The sequence below is a fragment of the Uloborus diversus genome, chromosome 6 (genome assembly GCF_026930045.1).
Source record: "Uloborus diversus isolate 005 chromosome 6, Udiv.v.3.1, whole genome shotgun sequence".
NCBI classification, from domain to species: Eukaryota; Metazoa; Arthropoda; class Arachnida; order Araneae; family Uloboridae; genus Uloborus; species Uloborus diversus.
The window spans coordinates 94,711,776-94,736,970 of NC_072736.1; the positions used below are offsets into that span (position 1 = coordinate 94,711,776).

At 35.6% G+C, this 25,195-nt stretch overlaps 1 protein-coding gene across 2 annotated transcripts in view; it reads right to left on the reverse strand.

The window, feature by feature from the left end:
- The window catches only part of LOC129223869 (uncharacterized), a 187,240-nt gene extending 163,227 nt beyond the window's left edge, over window positions 1-24,013 (reverse strand). For both annotated transcript variants that reach the window (XM_054858235.1, XM_054858234.1), the window contains exon 1: window positions 23,654-24,013. In XM_054858235.1, coding sequence (XP_054714210.1) covers window positions 23,654-23,983 — 330 coding nt within the window. In that variant the 5' untranslated portion in view covers window positions 23,984-24,013. The remainder of the gene's footprint in view (window positions 1-23,653) is intronic.
- Between the last annotated feature and the right edge of the window lie 1,182 nt (window positions 24,014-25,195).

The window sequence follows — 25,195 nt, forward strand, 5'->3', positions numbered from 1 at the left end:
TTAGAGGTATGCAAATGTAAAGAACTTCCTTAACTTGCGACCAGAACTGAATGGAATAATGGTTTGTCTCATTTTATCAAGATGGCAGTTCCGCGGTTGTGTTCCGCTTGTAATTTCAAAGAAGACCCTAGTCTGAACGATGTTGCAATGATTCATTTAGTGACATGAATGCCGGCAACGGAAGTTTATAAGTATCTCTTTTTATTTATATTTTTGTGTTTACGGATGTAATTTGTATTCACAAATGCTTTTAAGTTTTAGAGCGTTCTTAGCCACTAAAGCCTATATTACGGTCTGCGTGCAATATTGGGCCCCTAAAACTGATTTTGTAGCCCTTTGTCAGGTTCTATGTTACAATCAAGAACTATGGATTGGAACAAGATAAACTAAATTTTATTTTGTTTTGATTGAAATGTGATATCGGTTATACTATTCATTTTAATCTGAGTTTTTTAAATTTGTAGTTCAATATTGGTTTTTACGGGTAGTTGAATATTATCACTTCAAGAATCACCGGAATATAGAAATTTGTGTTGCTAGAGGGAAATTAGACGTACATTTATTTAATTATTTATTTTTTAATTTTTCAGTAAATTTTGGAACACTGATTCTTGGTTTTGACATGTTATTAAAATCGGAGGAACCAAAACAGAATGTTAAGTACTTTATTATTCATTGTACGTATTTTTGTAAAAATTACAGGAACAAAATTTAAATCCAACTTCATAATGATAGCAACAATAAAGATTAAAGTTTAAAGTGCGATATACTACAGCGTATAAAACTTTCTTCGCATGTTCAGACTTGTGTGACACTTATCAAACAAAATTATTGATTATTTTTACTGTAATGTGAATAAAAAGCAGTTATTTTGCAAATATGAGTATGTTTAAATCTACAGTTAAAAAGTTGTGCGGTCTTCTGGCAAAGCATTTTCAAGAAGGGTAACATTGTTTACAACAAGGACGGCGGGCCAAATGTGGACTTACAATTTCTTAATGATTGGAACTGACACTACCAGATTTACTCTATTTTTTTTATATGTTTGACGATCTATTCTTTTGTTAAAAACTTTCAACTTTTCTGACCGATTTTCATTTTTTAATGAATTGATATGAATTAAGCCATCTTGATTTTGGGAATATAGAATTGTTTCTTCCAGATTTCAGGTAAATTCTGAAAAACTTTAAGATAAATTGGGTAAATCCCCTCAAAAGAAGTGCCACTTAAAAAAAAAAAAAAAGTCGCTGATGGCTTAAATAGGACATCGATAGCTGTTCAAATTGGGGGGAGGGGGGCGACCCCATTTTGAAAGACACAGAATATAAATGAAATATTTTATATTTGCTTAAATATTAAGACATAAGATAGAATGCTCTTACGGTATTATTTTATTTCAACTCAAATGACTCTTTTATGTGATTCCTTAGTATTTAAGAAAAAAGCTCCAAATAATTAAATTTTAACAATATAACAACACATTTGTGGAAAAAAATATATGAAAAAAAATATTTTGAAAAATTATAAGTAAAATATTTCATATTAAGAACAGACAGAGTTCTAAGTAATTACTTTACGTCACACTTTGTTTTATATTCAGATTTATAACGATGGGGAGCTGTCAAAGAAAAAGATGAAGCTGGTATCAGTTGAACATATTTCGAGCTGCTTAACATGTGTTGGAAAGGAATATGGATTACCAAAAAAAAAAAGGAAAGAAAGAAAAATCATCTATATACGACTTTCAGTGCTACTATAGCAACTCGGAGGAGGGGGGGGGTATTAAAAGGGACTAGATAGAGCATTCATTGTTTTAAATGAATACCCCAATATTTCCCAATTGGTTGTCCTAAACATCGACCTTGCTCCATTTTCTAAAAAATATTTCTCTACCTCATCCTTATTGTTTTGAAGTAAACATATTGTAATCCGATAATCTGAAGCCTATTATAAGAAGAAACTAGATTCAAGTTTTATCATTTTTAAAACATTTTAATTTTTTTTCTTTAATCCAAGATGTTAGCTTTCCCATTTTGGACAACTTGGAATTCTTGACTTATAGAAGGAGTTATTCTCCGGATCACTTCAGTTATCCGATCGAAAAAAATTAACATTATTCTTAATCAACAGTCTCATATGTATTACGAAATCCTTCAAAAATACCGAAAATTATAAGGATATTTTTTTAAAATTGTACTTCAGAAACCAGTATAAGTGCATTTCTTAACATGGAAGATAAAATGTAAAATATTATTTTCTTTATTTTTTTCTTTTTTGAGTTCTTATGTAAAGTATCCAGATTAGGTCTACTTTAATTAGACATAAAAAACCACCGTTACAAATGCGTAGTTTAAAAATTGCTGCCAAACAGTTTTTTCCTCCTTAAAACAACATATTTATCGCTTAACTGGTTCCTGAAATAAACGTTCAATTACAATTTAGGTATAGGTTAAGCGGTTTCAAAATAAAAGCAACTCTCAAGGCAACCTTAATTTCAGATCATTCAGAGTCATAATTTTAATCATTTCAGGGCGTATTTTTATACCTTCGTAATTTGATTTTTCCGTGTATTTGTTTTTTTGTGTCCACAAGTTTTATTCTAACAATTTTTATTTTGACAGATGCTTTCTAATGATGGCACCAAAGTCGGCAAAGATGTCACAAAGAAGAATCAAGTTCGTGATGTAAAAATGTTGACCTTGAAAACATTTGCATTCGGTTTTAAATGAATTTTTGCAATTTCACTGTAAAAACTGCTAATCTATATGTGGAAAACGCCCAAGAACTGAACTGAACTGAGTTAAGTTTAAATAAATTAGCCGGACTCGCGCACCTCGTAGCAGTTCTTATGGAAGTATGTAATATTCAAAATTCTGGAGATTTTATTTTCGAGAGAGTTCGTTGCCGATATCTTCATTATGTTGTGTTTATTAATTAACAAGCTTTTATTTGCAACTAACATTGTAGTTTATTGTGCTGTAATTAAATTTTTCTAAGTTAAAAAGTTCAAGTGTTTGTGTCACAATTTCTACACGAAGGAATATCTGAAGACTTCAGTACAAATGATTTCATTGCCCCGCGACTTTTGGAAGCGTTGAAGAAGTTAAATAGATGGTAAGAGTTTTTAAATTTAGAAACTTACTTTGACGCGCAACATGGCATCCCTGCCGGGATTGCAGTGAAGTTATTTGATTTGTATTTAAAAGTTAAGAACTTTGTTGAAATGTCTAAAACAAATGAAGATATTCAACCTAAAATGTCAAAAAGTGTAGAAAATTTATGTAAAAAGCGAGCTGTAATGCGAGCTGCTGTAACAAAAGCAGTAAATAAGCTAGAAACAGAATTGGCAAAGAGTGAGGTGGATGCAAACATCGTGGAAGAACTTGTAGAAATATTAACTTTAAAATTTGAAATGCTAAGCGCTGTAGATAGCGAACTAGAAGCTAATTTTGAACCGAACGAACTCGAAAAAGAAATTGAAACTTCGGAAGAATATCGCGAGAAAGTGACTGTTTGGAAGTTTCGAGCTACTAAACGAATTAATGAAATGCGTCAGAATTCGTTGGAAGTCAGTCGCATCAGCGAAAATCAAACTAGAAGCTTTGAAACAAGCAGCAACAGTACTATACGAGTTAAACTTCCGAAATTGACTATCGCGAAGTTTTACGGAGATGTGAGCCAATGGTTAACATTCTGGAACAGTTTTGAATCTGCGATACATAAAAATGAACTTTTGAATAATGTTGACAAATTCAACTACCTAAAGGCGTATTTAGGTGGAACTGCCATGAACACAGTTGAAGGATTTCCAATTACAGCTGAAAATTATGATAACGCGATAAAAGCATTGAAGGACCGATATGCTGAAACTGACTTATTAATTAGTGCTCATATGAATAATATCATCAATATGCAACCTCTTAGAGACTCTAATGATGTTCGTGCATTTCGAAGATTTTATGACAACTGTACAACGCAAATACGGTGTTTAGAAGCATTAGGTTTGTCATCGGAAAATTACACTAGTGTATTATGCCCCCTGCTATTAAAAATCCTTCCTGCGGATTTAGTTTTAGAATATAGCAAATTAGAAAGTAATACCCATTCAAATCTGACAAACTTACTTGATTTTCTGTCAAAATCTTTGATGTCGCGAGAAAGAGCAATGCATATTATGTCAGTTAACATAAATCAAATTTCCGCCAACGAGACTTTCGCGCCACATAGGCAAAATACTGTCGAAAACCGTGTTAGAAATGATTCAAGGAAGAATAGGAAACAAATCGCTACCGCGTCTGAACTGATTTCTACAGATGAGATAGAAAATCCCAGAAAAATTAAATGTGTATTCTGCGATTCATTTACCCATTTCAGTTCTGAATGTGAATCCGCTAGTAATTTGTCGCTAGAAGAAAGGAAAAATATCCTGATGAAAAAGGGAGCGTGTTTCAAGTGTTTAGAAATTAGGAAGCATATTTCTCGGTTTTGTAAAGCAAACGTAAATTGTAAGCATTGTAAGGGAAAACATTCTTCTTTAATGTGTTTTACTAAATATAAGCAGAAACTTAACGTAGATAAGAATGTCCCTCCTGAAAATTCCGTCCTCTCAAACCAATCTTCGTCGAATGAAGTTTATTTGCAAACTTTAATTGTGCGTATTCGAAATCAAGGTTTAGAACATTTACTGCGTGTAATTGTCGATTCAGGGTCACAAAAAAGTTACATTTCGGAATTTGCTGCAAATAAAATGGGGTTAAAGAGTTCGGGAACTGAAATTGTTAAGCATGGGCTTTTTGGAGGGATAGAAACTACAGAACAGCATAATCGTTATTCTGTGCTCTTGAGTAGTCTTGATCGGAAGCATAGTTTTCAAATTGAAGTAATGGATCAGAAGAAAATTTGCGCTTTTATTCCGAAGGCTAAGACAGGTCAGTGTATTAAAATTATGAAGCGGGCTGGTATATTTTTGAGTGATATATCGTCAATGAGTAAAACATGTTTGTATGAAGAAAATAATAATGAAATACACATGTTGTTAGGAGCAGATATAGCGGATAAATTATACACGAATGGAATCAGACATTTTTCGAACGGTTTAGTTGCTGTTAAAACTAAGTTGGGATGGACACTCATGGGAAAAGACTCAAATAAAGCTAACGTAGATAATTCACTGTTACTGTTATCTCTTCATGTTAATGACGCTAAAATAAATGATTTGTGGAATTTAGATTCTTTGGGAATTCTTGATCCAAGTGAGAAAATAAATAAAAAAGAAGCCCAAGAATTGGCGTTAAAGCATTTTAGAGATACAATAGGAAGGCAAGAGGATGGGAGATATATTGTTTCTTTACCGTGGGTAAAAGATCCTCATTTGCTAAATGATCATAAAAATTTGGCAGAAAAACGTTTGAAAAATACGGTAAAAAATCTTAAATATACAAGAAACTTAGGGGACTACGAAAATGTCTTTTGTGAATGGGAAACAGAGGGAATAATAGAAAAAATTCCAATTTCAGAAAATAGAACTGAAACTGCTTCTCATTATCTCCCACACAGAGCAGTAGTTAAGGAAAGTTCGACTACTAGAATTCGTCCAGTTTTTGACGGATCCGCTCATTTACCAGGAGGTTTATCTCTTAATGATTGCATCGAGAAAGGGCCTAATTTGATAGAATTGATCCCTACCATCTTGAACCGTTTCAGGATTGGAAAGTTTGGGGTGGTTGCTGATATTCGTCGAGCTTTTTTACAGATAGCTTTGCAATCAGCCGATAGGGATTTTTTGCGTTTTTTGTGGTGGGCAGAGGGCAATCCAGAAAAGACACTAATTTATCGCCACGCTCGTGTCGTTTTTGGCGTAAGTTGCAGCCCTTTTCTTCTGGCCGGTACACTTGCTTACCATCTCGATCAAGCCCCAGATGAACTTAAAGAAACTGCGCAAAAACTTAGAGATTCTCTTTATGTGGATAATTGTGTGGCTAGCGTAGACAGCGTAGCAGAATTAGAAAATTTCCGTGAACATTCTTGTAGGCTTTTATCATCCGCAAAATTTGATCTTAGAGGTTGGCAGAGTAATGCATTAATTCCTGAAATCGCTAACTTGGAAAAAAGTGAACCGGTGTCGATTTTAGGACTTTTGTGGAACACCGCTGAAGACACGCTGTCGTGCGATGTCAGAAAAATAACAATAGATGGACCAATCACAAAAAGAACTATTTTGTCCGTTACACATCAAATTTTCGATCCGATTGGTTTTACTTGCCCAATAACTTTGATACCCAAAATAATTTTACAAGAATGTTGGAAAATCAAAGCTTCGTGGGATTCTCGGCTTCCCGATGAATTAGTGAAGCGTTTCGAAAAGTGGAAAAATGAGATTGCAAAATTGTACAGTCTAAAAATATCCCGACGTTTATCCAAATTGCCATTTACTCTTAAAGACATAACTTTACATATTTTTTGTGATGCTTGCAAGACATCTTATGCTACGTGCATATATTTTAGAGTGGAACAGGTTGGATCCCCAGTAACTTGTCATTTGATTGCCGCTAGAGCTAGAGTTGCTCCTTTAAAAAAGATTACGATTCCTCGTCTTGAACTTTTAGCTTGTTCGATTGGAGCTAGATTAGCAAACACCATCATATGCGACCTACGTCTCGAAGCCGTAAAAACTGTCTTTTGGTCAGATTCTATGGATGTGCTATTTTGGATAAAAAAGGAAGGCCCGTGGGCAACATTCGTAGAAAATCGTGTTCAAGAAATCAGAAGACTGACAAAAATTGAACAGTGGAGATTCGTACCAGGAGTAATGAACGTAGCTGACATTCCGTCCCGAGGATGTACCTTAGGAAAGCTATTGCGTACGGAATGGTTGTGCGGACCGGACTGGTTGAAGAGATCTGCCGAATATTGGCCGAAAGACGAATTTCTGCCTGACATGGAAGTAGTGAACGCAGAAAAGAAGAAAGTTATAATCACAGCTACTAACTCCGAAGATAAGGGAAAATACTACTACAGATATTCTTCTTACGTTAAACTACTACGAATCACCGCGTGGATTTACAGATTTGTAGAAAATTGTAAAAAATCCAAAAAAGATAGACGATTTGGTGTTCTTGACAGTAAAGAGCTTCAAAAGGCTGAACAAGTAATTTTAAAGCAAATTCAATCAGAAGCTTTTGGAAGAAATCCTGACGCAAGATTAAGATCGATCAATACAATCGTAGGCGACGATGCCTTGATTCGAGTGAAAACGAAGATATTTTTTAGAGATGATGACATGCATTTTCGGCTTCCAGTTGTACTTCCCTCCGAACACCCGGTTGTCCTTAGTCTCATTCGGTGGAAACATAAAGAGTTAGGACATTGTGGCGTACAACTGCTTATGTCAGCGCTTCGAGAAAAGTACTGGATTTTGAAGAGCCGGAAAACCATTAAGAAGGCAATCAAGTCCTGTATTGTGTGTCGAAGATTCAACTCTAAACCGCCCGAAGTTCAGGAAAGTGTTTTACCGGAAAATCGTGTAAAAGATGCATCAGTTTTCGAAATTCTAGGAATAGATCTAGCAGGACCCTTGATCCTCAAAGATAACTCAAAAGTTTGGATTTTGATTTTCACCTGTGCTGTTTTTAGAGCTGTTCATGTTGAGATGTTGACTTCAGTGTCTACAGATAACTTTCTTTTGGGGTTGAGGAGATTCATCGCGAGAAGAGGCAGACCGTCAATTATCTATTCCGATAACGGAAAGAACTTCGTTGGCGCAAAAAACCAATTAAGCAAGATTGATTGGAAAAAGATTCAAGATGAAACTACTGCTTCTTCTATTGCTTGGATTTTTATCCCCCCTTCTGCTCCCTGGTGGGGAGGATTTTGGGAAAGGTTAGTAGGAGTTTTGAAGAGAATTTTAAGAAAAGTTTTGGGTCAAACATCGTTGGATTATGAAGAGATGTTAACAGTCCTCTGCGACTGTGAGAGTATCATAAATTCGCGACCGTTGACTTACGTTAGTGATGACGTTCAAGATCTTACCCCGATTACACCTTCTATGTTTTTGCAAGAGATTAGAGAAATCGGTGTTCCAGACTTAGATGTGCTGGATCATCAGAAATTAAATAAACGTCACGCGTATACACAGAAAATACGAAAAGATCTCCGTTCGAGATTTCGAGTGGAATATCTCGGACAGTTGCGACAACCTGTGACTAATAGAAATAATTCTCCAGTTCTAAAAGTTGGTGACTTAGTTATCGTGTGGACAGATAACTGTAAAAGAATTGACTGGCCACTCGGAAGAGTTCTAGAAGTGTTCACAAGTAAGGATGGATGTGTGCGAGTTGCTAAAGTCAAGACAAAAACGGGTGTGTTCATTCGTCCTGTTAAAAAGTTGTGTTCTCTGGAGTTGGGAGCGGTGTCATCTTGTGAGCTTCAAAAGTTAAAACCCCCTCCTGTGACTGTTCTTGAGGATTTGTGTTGCACCACCACCACCAGTTCATCACCTAGCCTGACAGCATTGAAGTTGAGTTCCGGAATCCCGAGCCCTGAACTCAAGGTGGGGAGTGTGGAAAACGCCCAAGAACTGAACTGAACTGAGTTAAGTTTAAATAAATTAGCCGGACTCGCGCACCTCGTAGCAGTTCTTATGGAAGTATGTAATATTCAAAATTCTGGAGATTTTATTTTCGAGAGAGTTCGTTGCCGATATCTTCATTATGTTGTGTTTATTAATTAACAAGCTTTTATTTGCAACTAACATTGTAGTTTATTGTGCTGTAATTAAATTTTTCTAAGTTAAAAAGTTCAAGTGTTTGTGTCACAATTTCTACACGAAGGAATATCTGAAGACTTCAGTACAAATGATTTCATTGCCCCGCGACTTTTGGAAGCGTTGAAGAAGTTAAATAGATGGTAAGAGTTTTTAAATTTAGAAACTTACTTTGACGCGCAACACTATATTTAAGGTAATGTATACGAAATAAAATAATTTGGCAATTTTTAATGGTGTGAATGTTTCTTTTTTTCTCACGAAAACAGTATAACAGAATATAAAGTTAAACTTTATATAAACCCTGACAGATTTTACTATACCGAGTGAAAAATTGTTTCTGTTTAGTAGCTCTGGAATTCTGAACTGTCACATATTTATTGTTTTCATCTATGTAAACTTTAAAAGGTTAATAATATCAAGTATTATCTAATCTATAATAATATTCTGTTTACAATAAAAACCATTCTGTGCAGTCTAAATGCTGAATACTGCACATATGGTGTGAAATAACGTTAGTTTGTTAGTAGTATTTCTCAAATAACGTAGGTACAAGTGCAACTTATAACATTAAAAAGAAGAAAACCATGAAAATAATCTGTTTTTCAGAAAAGGAAAATAAATGCAAGGAATTTTATGCATAAAGTTAAAAATAAACTTAAAGGTATAATGGATTGCATACTGTAAAACATTTCCCACGTTATGCTGCTCATTTTAGTATTACAATAATGCTGAAAGTGAAAAAGGTACTTTCAGTGAAGATACGATGTAGTGTTTTCAGTTATGTATATAATAAAAAACTTCACATTTTTACTACCTTCATGGATCAAAAAGTTTTGTTTTATGAAAAGGCTATAATTGTTCTTAAAATAAAGCTTCAAACCATATCTTGCAATTACCTTCTATTTGTAAATTTTTAAGTTGGCAATAAAAGCTAAAAGTTTTTTGTAGAAATGAAAAAGCACCATTTTTCCTCCTTTAACAGGTGTTTATAAAATATAAAGACGGGCATTGATTTATTTTGTGTACAATGAAATTAATATGAATAAAACATATATTTAGCAGCAGTTAATTATTTTTATGTAAAATGCTTTTATATTCCTTTACTTCTTGCTTTTCATAGCGTAAAACGTTATTTTTGTTGTTGAAAAACTTTAGAAAAGGAACAGATTTCGTATGTAGGCTGATTTCTACCACGTACATACAGAATCAATTGCTTTACTTTTCTATATTGTTCTTCATCTGTAAAAGCAGTGATTTCGGCTATGAAAAGAGACAACGATAGAGGAGAAAACTCTTTTGCATAAAAAATTATAACTATTTAATTTATGGTTTACGGCTGTTAATTTTACTGTACAAATCATTTATAAAACCGTATACTACTGCTTTTACGGAGCAGTGGAGCTGATTTCACAGCATATTACTGCTAACTTTACAGTTTGTTACTGTTAACTTTGCACGGCAATTTCATTAAAAAGCAGTATATTACTGTTAATTTTACATATTATCTCTGTTCAATGTACACGCCATTTCATTCCTAAAACAGTATATTACTGCTAATTTTACAGTAAGTCATTGTTAATTTCACAGGGCATTTCCATTAAAAGACAGTATATTACTGCAAATTTTACAGTTTAGAATTGGAGTTTTTCTTTGGAATGTGAGCTGCCAGTATTATACAGTAAAAACAACAGTTTTTTTTTTCATTGTAGGGAGATTTGTTTACCGCGGAGAAAATAACTTTGTACCTTAGAGCACATGAAAGTAATGTAGATTCGAAAGCTCATTCGCCCCCGCTGGTACACCGGGAGTTTTAGTATAATTTTTTATGATTACTTCTCCCCCCCCCCCCCCCCACAAGCGTTCCCTCATTTTTCTAAAATTACAGTTTTTTCCCGCAAAACATATTTGAAAACATGGCTGAATACTTTTTACAAAAGCAGATACTACAATAAAGGTTTTTCGTTGATATTTTTATTTAGGAAGTAGCTTAATTACCAATAATGCTTCGTGATATTCAGGGAGCAATATTCAAGTTTGCCTGCTATAAAACTTTAGAAAACAATTTACGTTTATTTTTAGAACTAAATGAGCTCCAAGTTTGTTGTACTGCTTTATTCTGTTAAGAAGTTCACTATGTCCGAAAACTAAGTAATTAAACACTTGGAGAAATGTACGGCTAACCCAGCATCCTAAAATGAAGACATGTAGCTTGTAAATCATGCAGTGAGTTATGGTCGCATCCACATTACGAGGTTCCTCAGAGCAACTAAAGGAAAGTTTATTTACCATTTTCCGGAAGCAGAATCAAGCAGACCCACTTCATATAATTACTTATTTTCTTATAATTACTTATTTTCTTATAATTACTTATTTACTCTTGTTGTTCTAACTATCTTAAGTTGTTTCTTTTTCGAGTTACAGTAAAAACTTAAGATTATAAGGAATCAATTTCTTTAAAGTGACTTTAGAACTCTTGCGTTGATATTGCGTTTCTCAAACACTGTAATATGTTCGTTTTTTTTATGTTCAGATTTTGTTGGTTTTAGTACATCAGTATTGTACATGAAAATTAAACAAACTTTTAAAACTTAAATGCATATTTTTTCTCATTTTCTTTTCTTTTTTTACATTGTATCATCAGGTACATATGTCAGTTATCATAAGTCTAGATAAAAGAAAAAAAAATGTGTTTTTAAATATTTTGAATACAAAAAGTAAGAAAAAATTGAGTTTTAAAGTTTTAAAAATTCAATTTTCTTTTAAAAAAACTCTCTTTTGTTAATAAAAAGTTCAAATCGTAATGTAAATGAGGTACTAAATAAAAATATTGATATATTAGTCTATAAACCACCTGGGTCCATGATAGGTAGCTTTTCTGGGGCGATAAAAACATGTAGGTTTATGGCACGTTACGTAATTAGCTGTCTCTTAACACAGCAAATTTCTCTACTTGGAAGGAACATTTGGCATTACTCGTTTTTCTTCAGATTTACAGCTTGAAACAAAAATAAAGTTAAGGGGCAAAAATTAATTTTTGTCTATGTTATTTTGGAGTTAGCTTGTTTACGGTCTAAGCCATCGATATGTATCTGAAACAGCTGAACAAATGAAAGCTGTGCATTTTACTCTTAGCTCCTAGGCTTTTCGTTATCAATCATGGTCTGACTTCGAAACTTCTCCGATTTTTTTTTTTTTTTTTTTTTTTTTTTTTTTTTTTTTGAGTTGAGTTATCATACTTTAAAGAGAAAAGTCAAGAATCTGCATTATTTTCCGCACAACCTGATACATAGTTTCCTTTCTTTCCTAGCACGTATAATACCCACTAATTAGTTTTCCGTTTTTTTTTTTTTTTTCCATGACCATATCAAGTAAAAACTACAAAACACAGGAAACCTAACTAAACTTTATCTGAGGCAGCTGAAATTGTCCTCAGCATTATTGTGGCAATATAAAGCACCCCACAAAATTCCCTTCATCGATTCTTTGATCGATATTATGCCGTGTATTTGTTAGCAACTACTTCGTCCAACCTATAAATGAAAGCGAGTAGAACGAAATATCGAATATTCAGACGATAGCATGCTCCATCCCATTTCTAAAGAAGCCAGGTCGTTAATGATGTATGCCGAGACGAACAAGCCATCGATTAGAAGGACGATGATGACTTTTATTGTCATTTATAACTTCCGAAACAAGTACAATTAAATCTCATAAATGGAATAACATTTTCAAAAGGAAAGTAAATGCTTATTTTAGCAACAAAGACATTTGTTTAACATATATAACAATCCTAATACAGAAGACTAAAACGCAGTTAGTTGAATTTACCGAAACGGGTTTTATGTTTGGCCATAGTAAATACTATTTGTTTACAACGCTTGTTAAGTTTATCTACAATAGTCTTTTAGTGAAAGTCCTGAATACAATAACTACACAGTTGACCGCAGTTGGGACAAAGCTAACGTGGCAGCATAGTGAAGGATATGCAGATATTAATCATAGCATTGTGACGTTGTATGATTAGGTTTCCACTAATTATATTTATTAGTAACAGTTGATTACATGCTGCCTACTTTTGTACTTACAAGCGTCATTTGCTATAAACTGCTTTACACAATGTTTTTTTTTTACATGTAGTTTAAGTTAAAGTCAGACTTTTAGCAGTCCACTGAAATGGAAAAATTAAAGCATTTTTAAAGAACGGTTTGCAGTATATTAAAACATGAAATAGAGTAGAGGTTCTCAACCGTTAGTCCAGTGGGCCGAAATCGACCTTCAGGAAAAGTTTGACTTGTCCTCAATGAATTTTGCCGTTCCGCTTTAAAAAAATTGCTCTAATTATAGACTAGTCATGATAATATTTTATTCGTTAATTTTTACGCTAGTATTTTTTTTTTTAATCATCCGACTGCACGTGCGCAACGCAAAGGATGGCAATGTTTGTTTCTGTGTGGCGTTGCAGAGACTAAATGCCTTGACCAAATTTGATTATTCTTACGTCAATCGATCTGTCTTAACTTTGCCCCGGTGTCACAAAAAAAAACGATAGCAATCAAAATGCACCATAACAACAACCAATTGCCATATTGTCGCTTCGGGATCGTGTCGTGCGAGATTCGCCGTCTCAAATCTGGGAGGCGCAGTGCTATACAACACTTGCCGTGGTTGAAAAACAATTATAATTTAAAATCGTTTTTCGAATTCATAATTACTTACATAAAATAATTATGGTAATTTCCAATCTTTACATTTAAATTTCATATTTAAAAAAAAATAATGTTTGTGTCACATTCTTCCTAGAAAAGAAATTACTTAGTCAATGTGACGTCTCCGTTAAAAAAAAAAAAAGAGAACGGGTCGACTTAACGCATTTTTATGATTGTTCACGTGGCTATAATTTAAATATCAGATGTAATAAGATATATTTAGTTGTTTCTACTGTATTTTACGGCACTTAAGGAGTTTTGTTTATCCAAACTTGTTAAGTATTTTCCATACAGAGCAAACGGAAACCTCTATGTTATTTCTCATCAATTTATGTTTCGAAGCTTCTTCTGAGATTTCTTTTCATCTTTTTAGAGAAAATGTTCCCTCGACAATCTCTTTATCAAATTCATCTTGGCAGCAAACAATGTCAACGCATACTGGCAATATGGCTTTGCAGTGGTTAACATCCTCTTTTAACTCTCTGCTTCCCACTGTATCTTTGAGATCCCATGAAATTGCATTCTTATACTGCTTTTCTCTGGGAGCATTATTCCCAGTCACTTAGTCACAACTCACAAACCTATTTTGTAAGAACAAACTATTAAAAAAAATGTAGCCAGCTTATATGTTTTGATTGAGACATTACTCGCTAACATTCGGTGAAGATTTTTCTTCCTAGAGGAAATAATAATTTGTACAATAGATTTTAAAAAGTTTTTTTTTTTTTTTTTTTGGTATTAATTCATATGATATGGTCTAAGTTCGAAGTTTGACCAGTTCGCGAATTAGCCAGCAAACTTGCGCTTTGGCCAAGAGGTTTTGTTGAAAGTCTGTACTTGCAATTAGTATCGTATATTCTATTTTGCTGGCCATTTCTCGAAGTGGCTAGAAATCCTTGGTCAAAGCCCGAAGTCGTAGATTTACAGGTAGGTGGCACATCTGGGCACATGGGATGTGGGATCTTTAACATTAGGTGTATGGGGATGAAAAAGACTTAGGATTCCCCTTATAGGTCGTTGACAAATTGAGTTCTAACTTTGCCTTTGCATTCATATACGATAAGCAACGCATTTGCTCAAGATATAATTCCTCATTTTAAAGGGAGAAAGGTTAATCTTCTTCGCTCTATCATGTTGTTACAGCATATACGTTCACTGAATAATTTCTAATACGACTTTAATATAAGAGCAAATAACGCGAGATCATGTTTTTATATATTAAAAGCTTTTGTTCAATCAGATGTGATACTTATATTTCAACTAGTTTCTGCTCTGTAACAATATACTTAAAAAAAAACAGTACAGATAGTACTCATTTTTAAATATTTCATTTTTTACAGTGTGTAAAATAATTTGCTCTTAATTCCTTTCTTCCTACTTTGGTCGATCAACGCAAGCCACTTCGCGAACTTTCTAGCCAAAGACTGAAATTAATGAAAAAACCGAACAATGGCCTGTAAGTACACTGCTCGACATTGAAAATGCAGCACCAAGAAGAAATGTTCAGCAAGTGATGAAAGTTGGAAAAAAGACACAGACCCCAAGTAATAACAAATGATCTTAATTTCAAAATGATAGGCAGAATACAGAGCGAGAACGGCGTCGGCTCAGTAGGATGTAGGACCACCGCGGACAGCGATGCACGAAGAAACACGTAGGCATAGAGTCAATAAGGGTGCGGATGGTGTCCAGAGGGATGGCTCTACATCCCCTTTCAACCATTTGCCACGGTTCGACTTCTGAACGTGGCAGGAACAGAGTCTGCAAAGGGCTTCCAATCACATCCCACACATGTTCGATTGGTGACAGATCAGGAGAGTATGCTGGCCAAGGAAGCATCTGTGTGCCTTGGAGAGCATGTTGGCAGTGCAAGCACTGTGTGGTCGGACGTTATCCTGCTGAAAAATTGCATTAGATAGCCCTTGAAGGTAAGGGACTGCCACCGGCCGCAGCACATTATCCAAGTATCGTTGGACCGTCATAGTGCTCTGAATACGAACTAAAGGTGATATGGAACTGTACGCAATTGCGCCCCAAACCATTATGCCGCGTTGTCTTGCGGTGGGATGCTCCACAATTACTGCCAGATTAGATCTGTCTCCACGTCGATGCCACACACGTAAGCGGCAACTGTCATTGGATAAACAAAAGCGGGATTCATCTGAGAACACGATATTTCACCATTCTCTGATCCACGTCGCTCTAGTCTGGCACCATACTAAACTTTGCTGTCTATGTTGTGGGGTCGATGGCAGTCTTCTTAGCGGACGCCGTGATTGCAGACCACGTGCGACCAAACGGCGGGAAATGGTTCTGGTTGACACGGGAACATTCAGAGTATCGAGCACCTGCTGCAGAATCGAGGAACAAGTGACTTGTGGGTCTGCTACAGCTTGTCGGTGGATGCGTCGATCCACGCGTTCTGACGTCACTCTGGCTGCCCCTGCAACCCTCAATCTTGCCACATTTCGTTGCTTCAACCATCTCCGGCACAGCCAATACACCGTGCTCGCATCCATGTGGGTATTAGCTGCGATTTGACTTACGGACTAACCTCTCCTTCTCAGTCCGATCACCATACCCCTCGTAAAATCGTCTATCTGCTGGAAGTGCCTTCGTTGACGGCGCCCTGGCTTTCTCTCGTGTTACACGTATCCTCAAAGACAAAAACAAAATTTCTTCGATAATTCTGCAGTCAGAAATAACGACACGAATATTGCCCATCCTGCAAGTTCCTTCCCTCATATCTTACTTCACGTCTTCACGTGCGTCGGAGAGCTGTGCATTTTACATCATTTACATAACTCAATAATGTACATCTACTCTAAAATTTGCATAAATTTCTGAACACTCCTTCTTATTGTTGCATTTTCAATGTCTAGCAGTGTATATACCAATGTTGGTATAAGCGAGAACTGGCCGATTTCGGACTCTGTCCGTAACATATATATATATATTAACAAAAAAATAATAAATAAATCACAAATGGTCTAAGGGGATATTTTTGCACGAATTAAAAAGTAGCAAGTCTTCGTTTAGTTACATTTACGCATTACCATAGGCACATTTTTTTAAGCTTTACCGTTCTCTTTGGAAAATATAACCACAAAAGGATTGCATCGCAATTAATTAAAAAGATGTGAATTATGCATGTTAATAAAACAAAAACAAAAAACTAACTGAAAACGAAAACATATCTTAATATGCATTAAAATTGTTTTAAAATATTTAAAAATGTAAATATCTTGTTAAGGTAATGACGTTCATAAACATCCGTACATTTTTTTTTCTTTTTAATCTATCTTATCAAAAGTTCACTAAAACGTTTTTTATTATGCATCGCATGCAACGCTAAGCAGAGAGAAACAGAAAAACATCAACAAGATTTTCAGTTTAAATTAAGAACAGAGTCAAGTCGGGGACATGGCATCTTTTAAAGTTTAATTTATTCCTTTCCGCAAACACTGGGAGCGTTGATCAATGTCACAGAGGTGGCAGTTATATCTGTCATCGTAGTTTTAATGCGTGGAAACGAGAAATCCGCCAGATGGTTTTTGTTTTTGATGAAAAAAGGATGCCGCTTTTTGCTAGTGACATTTTGTCATTAAGGGCTTGTAAAAATGATCGAGTTCAAAATCCGTCATAAAGAGAAAGATAACAGCACGAACATGCCTGGTTTTGATGTACTGCAATTAAGTTTGTTATGTTCAGAAAGAAAAAAAAGTAGTGAAATGATGGACAGTTTGAACGAAAAAAGTTCTTCGAATGCCATAAACGAATGACACGTAATTTTTTCTTGAAGTTGGAGACTATGTAAAATGTACTTATTAATTAATCTCTATTTCTTTAGTAAATGCATTCACAAATTTTTTATTAAAAGATGAATGGATAATGGTAAACACAGAGGGCCGTGCACAGAAATTTGGGGGCCCGTCAAATGCCTTTTACGGGCCCCCTTCATATTGTTTACCCCTATATTTCACCCCTAATTTTAAAAATATTGCCCCTCCTTCAGGTTTGGGCCCGGGCCAACAGGTCTCCCTTCTACCCTCCTGTGCACGCCCCTGAATCGAGGTAGGACAGAGAAAAGCTATGCATTATCCGGTATATTACCCCCCCCCCTCTTTCCCGTGTTTAAAGAGGGCGCTATGTGAGTTAAGTTGGGGATACGATGGTGGATGTGGTATCAATATATAGCACTATATGTGCCATTTGTAATACACCCTATCTCTTTTTGTGTGGTCTTTTCTTGTTCGATTTTTTTGTGCGACTGTTTCTGTGGTTTTTTTTTTTTTTTTTTTTCGTGCGGTGTATGAAATCTTCAATCATATTGGGACTCAATTGACGATAGTATTTATAAAACGGACGAAGTTATTTATGAAACGAACAAACTTTTTTTATGCGTTTTTTATGCAGTCCCTATCCACGGAGCAAAAAGAAGTTTGAGTGTAGTAGCATCGGTTGACGAGGTAAACCTCCATGTTTTGCGCAGGAGAATTTCGTGTTCGATTCCAGTTAGGACAGCATAGTTCTGTTTCACATACCAAAAAACAATTTTTGGGTATCAAACTTTAGAGCCAAAGGTATCTGTGCGTTGAACGAAAAAAAAAAACGGTTATCCCGCCTCAGACCGTTATAACGCTGAAAAATGTGCCACATGTAAAAACGTCCATCCAGGGATCTACAAAGTGTTAAGCAGTTAAACAACAGCCGAGCAGTTTTCTGACAGGAATGTAAGAAAACTCTTGACCGGTTAGTTTCACAACGAGAATTTCTTTCCTCTCCGAACATAATCATTCCGGTCAAATTAGAACCGAACGTCAAATTCTAGTTGAGCAGTAATCAGAAAAAGAAATCTCGAATACTCTATGCTTACCACGCCATGACATTGTTGCTACTACAAATGTTATATACTGCCATATGACGATACAGCTTCCATCATCTATCCCCACCACAATTCACACAGCACCCTCTCCAAAAATACAGAAGATTAATATCGCGGACTCTGTATGCAGATAGGTCATTGTAGAGATAGATAAATGTAAAAAAAATAGTTCCTTGAAATTAATAGATAAACATCATTAATAAATATATAGGTACATACACTAAGAAAATTCCGAAACAGGACTGATTATTTCCGGGATTTTACAGGTTTCAATCAGTTTCCGGTGAAATTCAAATATTTTTGCAAAAAAGTTTCCTGAATCACTACAAGCTGCATGATTGATGGACTTCTCACTTTTGTGAAAAATATTTCGGACAGTTTCAAAATTCAATCAGCGTTTTTTTTTTTTTTTTTTTTTTTTTTTTTTTTTTTTGAAGTGTTTCAGTTTCAACTCCGGTGCGGTCTGTGTGGATTGATTAAGCCACAAAACGAGGTACCTCTAAGTACTCCAGGTTTTCAAGAACTGTAGGCAAAGAAGGGGTTAGATGTTTGCTTGCAGTTCTGCATTAGATTTGGTCATGTTTTCTAAAATTATTTAAAAGCTTTCATAGTGAATCAGAATAGGGCCGAGCGAAAACTATCAACATGTGTAAGGTTTCTTGATTTATTTCGTAACTGACTTTTGTTGGGAAGGTTTTTGAATTTCACAGCAAAATTCCAGATCAATTTTGGAAAACTCCTGAGTTTTTGCTGGATACTTTTCTGTTTTCTTGCCAGGTGCGTTACTGGCAGAATTTAAGCACATTAGCTGCACCTTACTTTCGAGGAACGATTCTGAACTGTTTTTACATTGTAAATAAACATAGAAATAGAAACAGAGATTGATCGATAGACAGTTAAATACTAAGATAGCTAAATCAAATTTAGAGATTTGCAGATGTACAGAGGCATAGTATTAGATTAAAATAATACTTGTACCTCCACCATATTTATTTCAGCAGTCACCAGAAGCGTCACTTTTGATGAAACGAGCTGAAGTGTGCCTCACATGACTTCCTTTTACTCCAATTTAATGTCATTTTCCCATTATTGGTAATTTTAATGCGATTCAATAGTTTTCTCTCTAAATATCGCCAACAGTGACCAAATTGAAACCAGATTTAAAAAAAAAAAAAAATCGCCAAATTTGTCGCAAAGTTGGCGACAAAACTTGGCGGCTAAAAAACTGGCGATATATCGCCAAGTGTCCGCCAAATTGTAACACCACTTGAGTTTACATCGAAATTAACAATGATTTCCAAAAGAAGAGGTGCACAACTAGACCCCACTAGGAGCCTACGTACCAAATTTTAGCTTTCCAGGACATACCGTTCTGAGTTATGCGACATACATACGCACTTCCGCACATACATACATACGTACATACAGACGTCACGAGAAAACTCGTTGTAACTAACTCGGGAATCGTCAAAATGGATATTTCGCGTGTCTATACGTTTTTAGGCACTTATCCACGTATGGTGGAGTCGAAAAAAAAAAAACTCAACGTTCATTCAGCGGTCAGTAAAATGGAAATTAAGGTCGATTTTTGAGCTAAAATTTTTTCGCGAACACAATACTTCCATTTTTGTAAAAGGAATTAAAAAAATGAATGATATAAAAAGCGAATTGCGTAAAAATACATAAAATTCAGCCGCATTGGTTCTACTAGCAATTAAAGGAACAAAGAAAAAAAAAGACACAGCAAAGGAAATAATCAAAAATATTGGTATGGTACAAGAAAATACGCCTGCAAAAAATATATTAAAACACATTTTTACAAGTATTTTAAAAAGGAAATAAAAGTATTACGTGTTCGAGACTTCTCGTTACATAAACTTGGAATTCCGAAAAATATCCAGAATAGCAATATACCGCCATATACGTTTCCAAAAATGTGAGTTTAAATGGTTCCATTTCAATTGACAACGAAGTCCTCGCGATGGATATTAAATGTAAATCTTGAAAGAAGCTTTTTTTTTCCCCCTGGATAATGTTCAAGAATATCAGAATATTAAAAATGCAAGAACGGTTTGCAATAAATGGAATTTTTTTCCTGGTATAGCACAATAGGAGCAGAGTTTGTGGTGCTTTTAAATTCTAATCTACTCGAATCTAATCGCAAGCTAAGTTCGAGTAGTTTAGAATACTATTTTGCGAGATTTCTACGTCACAACCAGTCACGTGAGCGAGAATGTCGATCTCGCAAGCTGACGAGTTTGGAATGACCACCCAGAACTGTGTCTTCTCGCAAGAGTCATGCAATACATTTATGACGAGCTCCATGTAACGTAGCTGTAACATTTAATTTGTGACCGCTCACTTTGTGATAGGGGCATTCCACAGTATTTTTGACATTTATGTAGAGTCCGTAACGTGACCTTTTTTGCCATAACTTTTTAATTTACTGTTTGATTAGCATATTATTTTATTTTGATCTTTTCCTACCAACACACCAGCTCAAATTAAAATAATTTGCAAATCAAACGGTAAATTAAAAAGTTATGGCGAAAAAGGTCACGTTACGGACTCTACATAAATGTCAAAAATACCTTGGAATGCCCCGATAGTAAAAAACATCATTGCAACTTCCCTTTATGACGTCACCACAAACTGACATTCGTAAATTGCTGCAACCTGTTGATGAACCGTGACTTTCACATAAAAGTCCCATTTTAGTGACTATGCTATTAGGTATATTATAGACTTTGTGCGCTTTACTTGAAGAGCACATGGAAGAAAAGCTAAATGTCATATTTTCCCGGTATACTAGAAAATCACGTTTGAAAGTTCCAAATCCCAACCTGTCTTCAGTGGGAAAGTGAAAGGCAGTATGACGTTTTAATTTTCTGCAATCAAAAAGTGTGTACTAAATGAATTCGGAAATTAGAAGTTTTCTTTGTATTGTAAAAAAAACATATAGATTTTCGTTTTTTTTTTTTTTTTTTTTTTTTTTTTTGATGAATTTTGATCAAGTTTATACACGTAACAGGATTGCCTCTGTTAATTGATTTTTCGAAGTATTCCATGAAAAAGACATTAAAAAATTATCCTTTTCGCAAAACATATTTTATCACTTTTCACTGCGTACAAATGTAAATACTGCTGTATGAAAGTAAAGGATAGTATCTGTAGAAATGAGTTTTAAAGAAACACGTTTTGGATAACAATAGGGAAATGTTTTAATATGATTTTTTTTTTTTTTGAGCAATCACTATTGCTAGTTGTTTTTATTTGACCGTCCTTGATGTTCGGTTCCTTTTTACACCCACCGCCCTCTGCAGGCGTGACTCCTCCCGTTAGCCGCTGCTCCTGGTCTGTGGCGTCCATGTCTCAGACACACGCACGCTCATACACACTCACACATACGCCTTTACACAAATAAACACACGCCAAAGTGCATGCACACAGGTCTACGCACACACACAAGTCTACACATACACAACTGTACACACGTAACCGCCCAAGAGGAGGGACAGGAGCCGTTTCTAGAAACAAGTGAGTAGGGTAGTAACCAATGAGTAGGGTCCTGTTGGAACTCGAGATTGCGAAAAACATAATTTGAATTCAAAATTTCAGAATTCAAATTAATTTTGAAAATTCGAAAGTTTTTTTTTTTTTTTTTTGAGCAATCACGATTGCTAATTGTTTTCATTTGACCGTCCTTGATATCCAGATCCTTTTTTAACCCCACCGTCCTCTGCAGACGCGGCTCCTCCCGGTAGCTGCTGCTCCTGGTCGGTGGCGTCCATGTACTAGACACATGACGCTCATACACACTCATACACATACACACACCGCGCTTTTACACACATACACACACGCCAATGTGCATACACACAGCTCTATGCACACACACAAGCCTACACATACACAACTATACATACGTAACCGCCCAAGAGGAGGGACAGGAACCGTTTCTAGAAACAAACGAGTTGGATAGTAACCAATGAGTAGAGTCCTGTCGCAACTCGTGATTGCGAAAAACATAATTTGAATTCAAAATTCAAAAGGTTTTTTTATTTTATATTTTTATTTTGAGCGAACACGATTGCTTATTGTTATCACTTAACCGTTCTTGATGTTCTGGTTCTTTTTTCAGCTCTCTGGTCCTGAGCACTGTCCGCCGAAATCCACTTCTGCTGGACGGTGGCGTCCATGTCCAACACACGCATGCTCATACATATTCACACTCAAACACGCGCGGACCTTTACACACATACAAACACACACCTACGGGCACACACGTAAGCCTACACACATACGCACTCAATTTTACACATGTAACCAACCAGGAGGAGGGATAAGCTTGGGGGAGGGAGAGGGGAGCCGTTTCTAGAAACAATAACTCCAATGAGTAGGGTCTTGTCACAACTCGTGATTGCGAAAAACATAATTTAAATTCAAAGTTTCAGAATTCAAATTAGAGTTGATTGGAAGAAGTGGGGGGTCACAGAGTTTTTTTTTTTTTTTCTGTTTTTTTTTTTTTTTTTTTTGCTTGTTTTATCTTCTGTGGAAACCAAATAAGTAAGCTTGTACAAAAAAGCTAGAATACAATAAGTGAGAAAAATGAAAAAAAAAATATTAATAAATTTACAGACACTGCCTTTTACTTCTCTACGCAGAGTAAACGATTGGGTAAGTTTTCGCCTTGATCCTTCTCGTTTATTATCTGTTTACATAGAAACTCAGTGTTGCTATATTCAACTGAAAAAAATGTCTTTTTAATGTGCACCACACGACTGTAGCTTTGTTGTGCTTTTTACTTGTTGACGTTTTTGGGAAAAATAAATTAAAGGGGCGTCGTTGAAATATCTTTACTGATAATAAAGCTGAAAGTTTATGTTTTGATATCTGAATCTTTGTATGTCTGTTACACGCATAACGCCTAGACCGTTCTGCTGATTTTCATGAAATTTGGCACAAACTTAGTTCGTAGCATAAGAGGGAGCACATCGAAGCGATTTTTCAAATATTCGATTTTGTTCTTTTTCTGTTCCAATTTTAAGAACATTTTACTGTGCAAATTATCACAGCATGGACGAACAAATTACCATTACGTGGAAAAGCAAATCACCGTAACGAGAGCGAAAAAACTACAATATATGAATATAGGCGAGCAAATGAACATAGCAAATTGGCGAGAAATTCATCATCCATTATTTGAAAATATACAGGCGAAACAAATGACCTTTTAATTTTCTACTACGGGCAAACACTTGCAGGTACCGCTAGTTTTTCGCATAAAACTTAACTCACCGGGATCCTGGAGTAGGAGGTGAGCCAAACATATCCATCCGTCTCATGCGTCGGCTGCGGTTGCGGGAAAAACTCGACACTCGGCACACCTGTGTCCTCCGGATATTGCCGCTTCTCCCGGTGGTGCTCTTCGGCCGCCGGAGGACCGGGGAACGATTCTTCTCCCTTTCCGGCATCCGGCCGTTCGATCTCTTCCAATCCCTCTCGAACTTCGGGCGGAGACGACGAAAGCAAGCGCGCCGTCAGGTAGAAGTTGAAGAGCAGCCCGGCGCAGAGAAGCGCAAGAAGCACGTAGACGAGCTGCAGGCGCTCGGCGGCAGCGCCCGCCATGACTGGCGCCGCGCTGAGGGAGAATAGCACCGCGCGGCGCTCTCGCAACTTCCAGCCAATGGGAGGGAGGACAGAAGGATCCACTCTGGCACGGAGGAGTAAGGAGAAAGGATGAAGAGTGGTTTTTCTCGCGAAAGCGCATAAATGAAGAGCTTGTTTCAAAAAGAAGTAAAGATTTTCAAAAATTGACTTTTCGAAAGAAAAGATAGCTGTACATGTCTGTCTAACAGTGTATTAACAATAAATAAATTTTCCAAAGTTTAGTCTAATTGAAAACAATGGTTTTCTGTTCGTGGTTTTCTCTCTATCTCTATTCCTTTCTTTTTTTACAACAAGAGTTCAGTCAAAAATTTGTTTTGTACCAACAGGAATTAAGTCAAGTTTAACCAATGGAGCTTTTTTTTTCCGTCAATAGTACTACTTTTAGCCACTAAATTTGATAGAACAAGCAAAAAAAAAAAAAAAAAACATGGGGCAAAAAATACTTTTTTTTTCTCAACATTTACAAATTTATTTATTTTTCTAATGTCAGATTTCTAAAAACAGAATGTTTCATTTTATCGTCAGAAGTGAGAAAAGCCATCTCTAATCGGAGTGCGTGTCTGTCTTTTCTGGCAACAAATCACCTTTTGGTGATTTTTCTCTGCGAGCAATAATTAGCGGAACGAGATTTGCTACATAAATAAAATATCTATTTGGCGAAGTTTGGCAATGTTCTGAAACTTTATTCTGGTAACCCTAGCGACTTGTTCCTTTTTGACGTCAGAAGCGAAAATGAAAAAAAAAAGACTGAACGTCTTTATTTTTTATTTATTTATTTTTTAAAAGTGAAAATAAATCAAAATTAAAAAACAAAATAATTCACCCCACGTTTTCGACCATGCTTTTGGTCTACGGGTATTTTGACCCGTAGTGCTGGTAGCGCTAAAAATCTCGTTTTATTTAAAGATTACTGGACTACACACGCATCATGAAAATGCTTAGGGCTTATACAGACTTATGACTGCATGAAAAAAGCTGAGAAAAGAGAAAAGACAAAAGAATTGAAGACTTAAAATAGAAAACGTAGTAAGTGCCAAAGATCAAATTTTACAGGGCATCAAAAATGAGATTCTAGGCGAATTGTTGCACTTACTGCGTTTTCCATTTTTTTGGCTTTGGACTTGGACTAGTCAAGATAGTATAAAAAATCTTGAATGGCACTTACTGCGT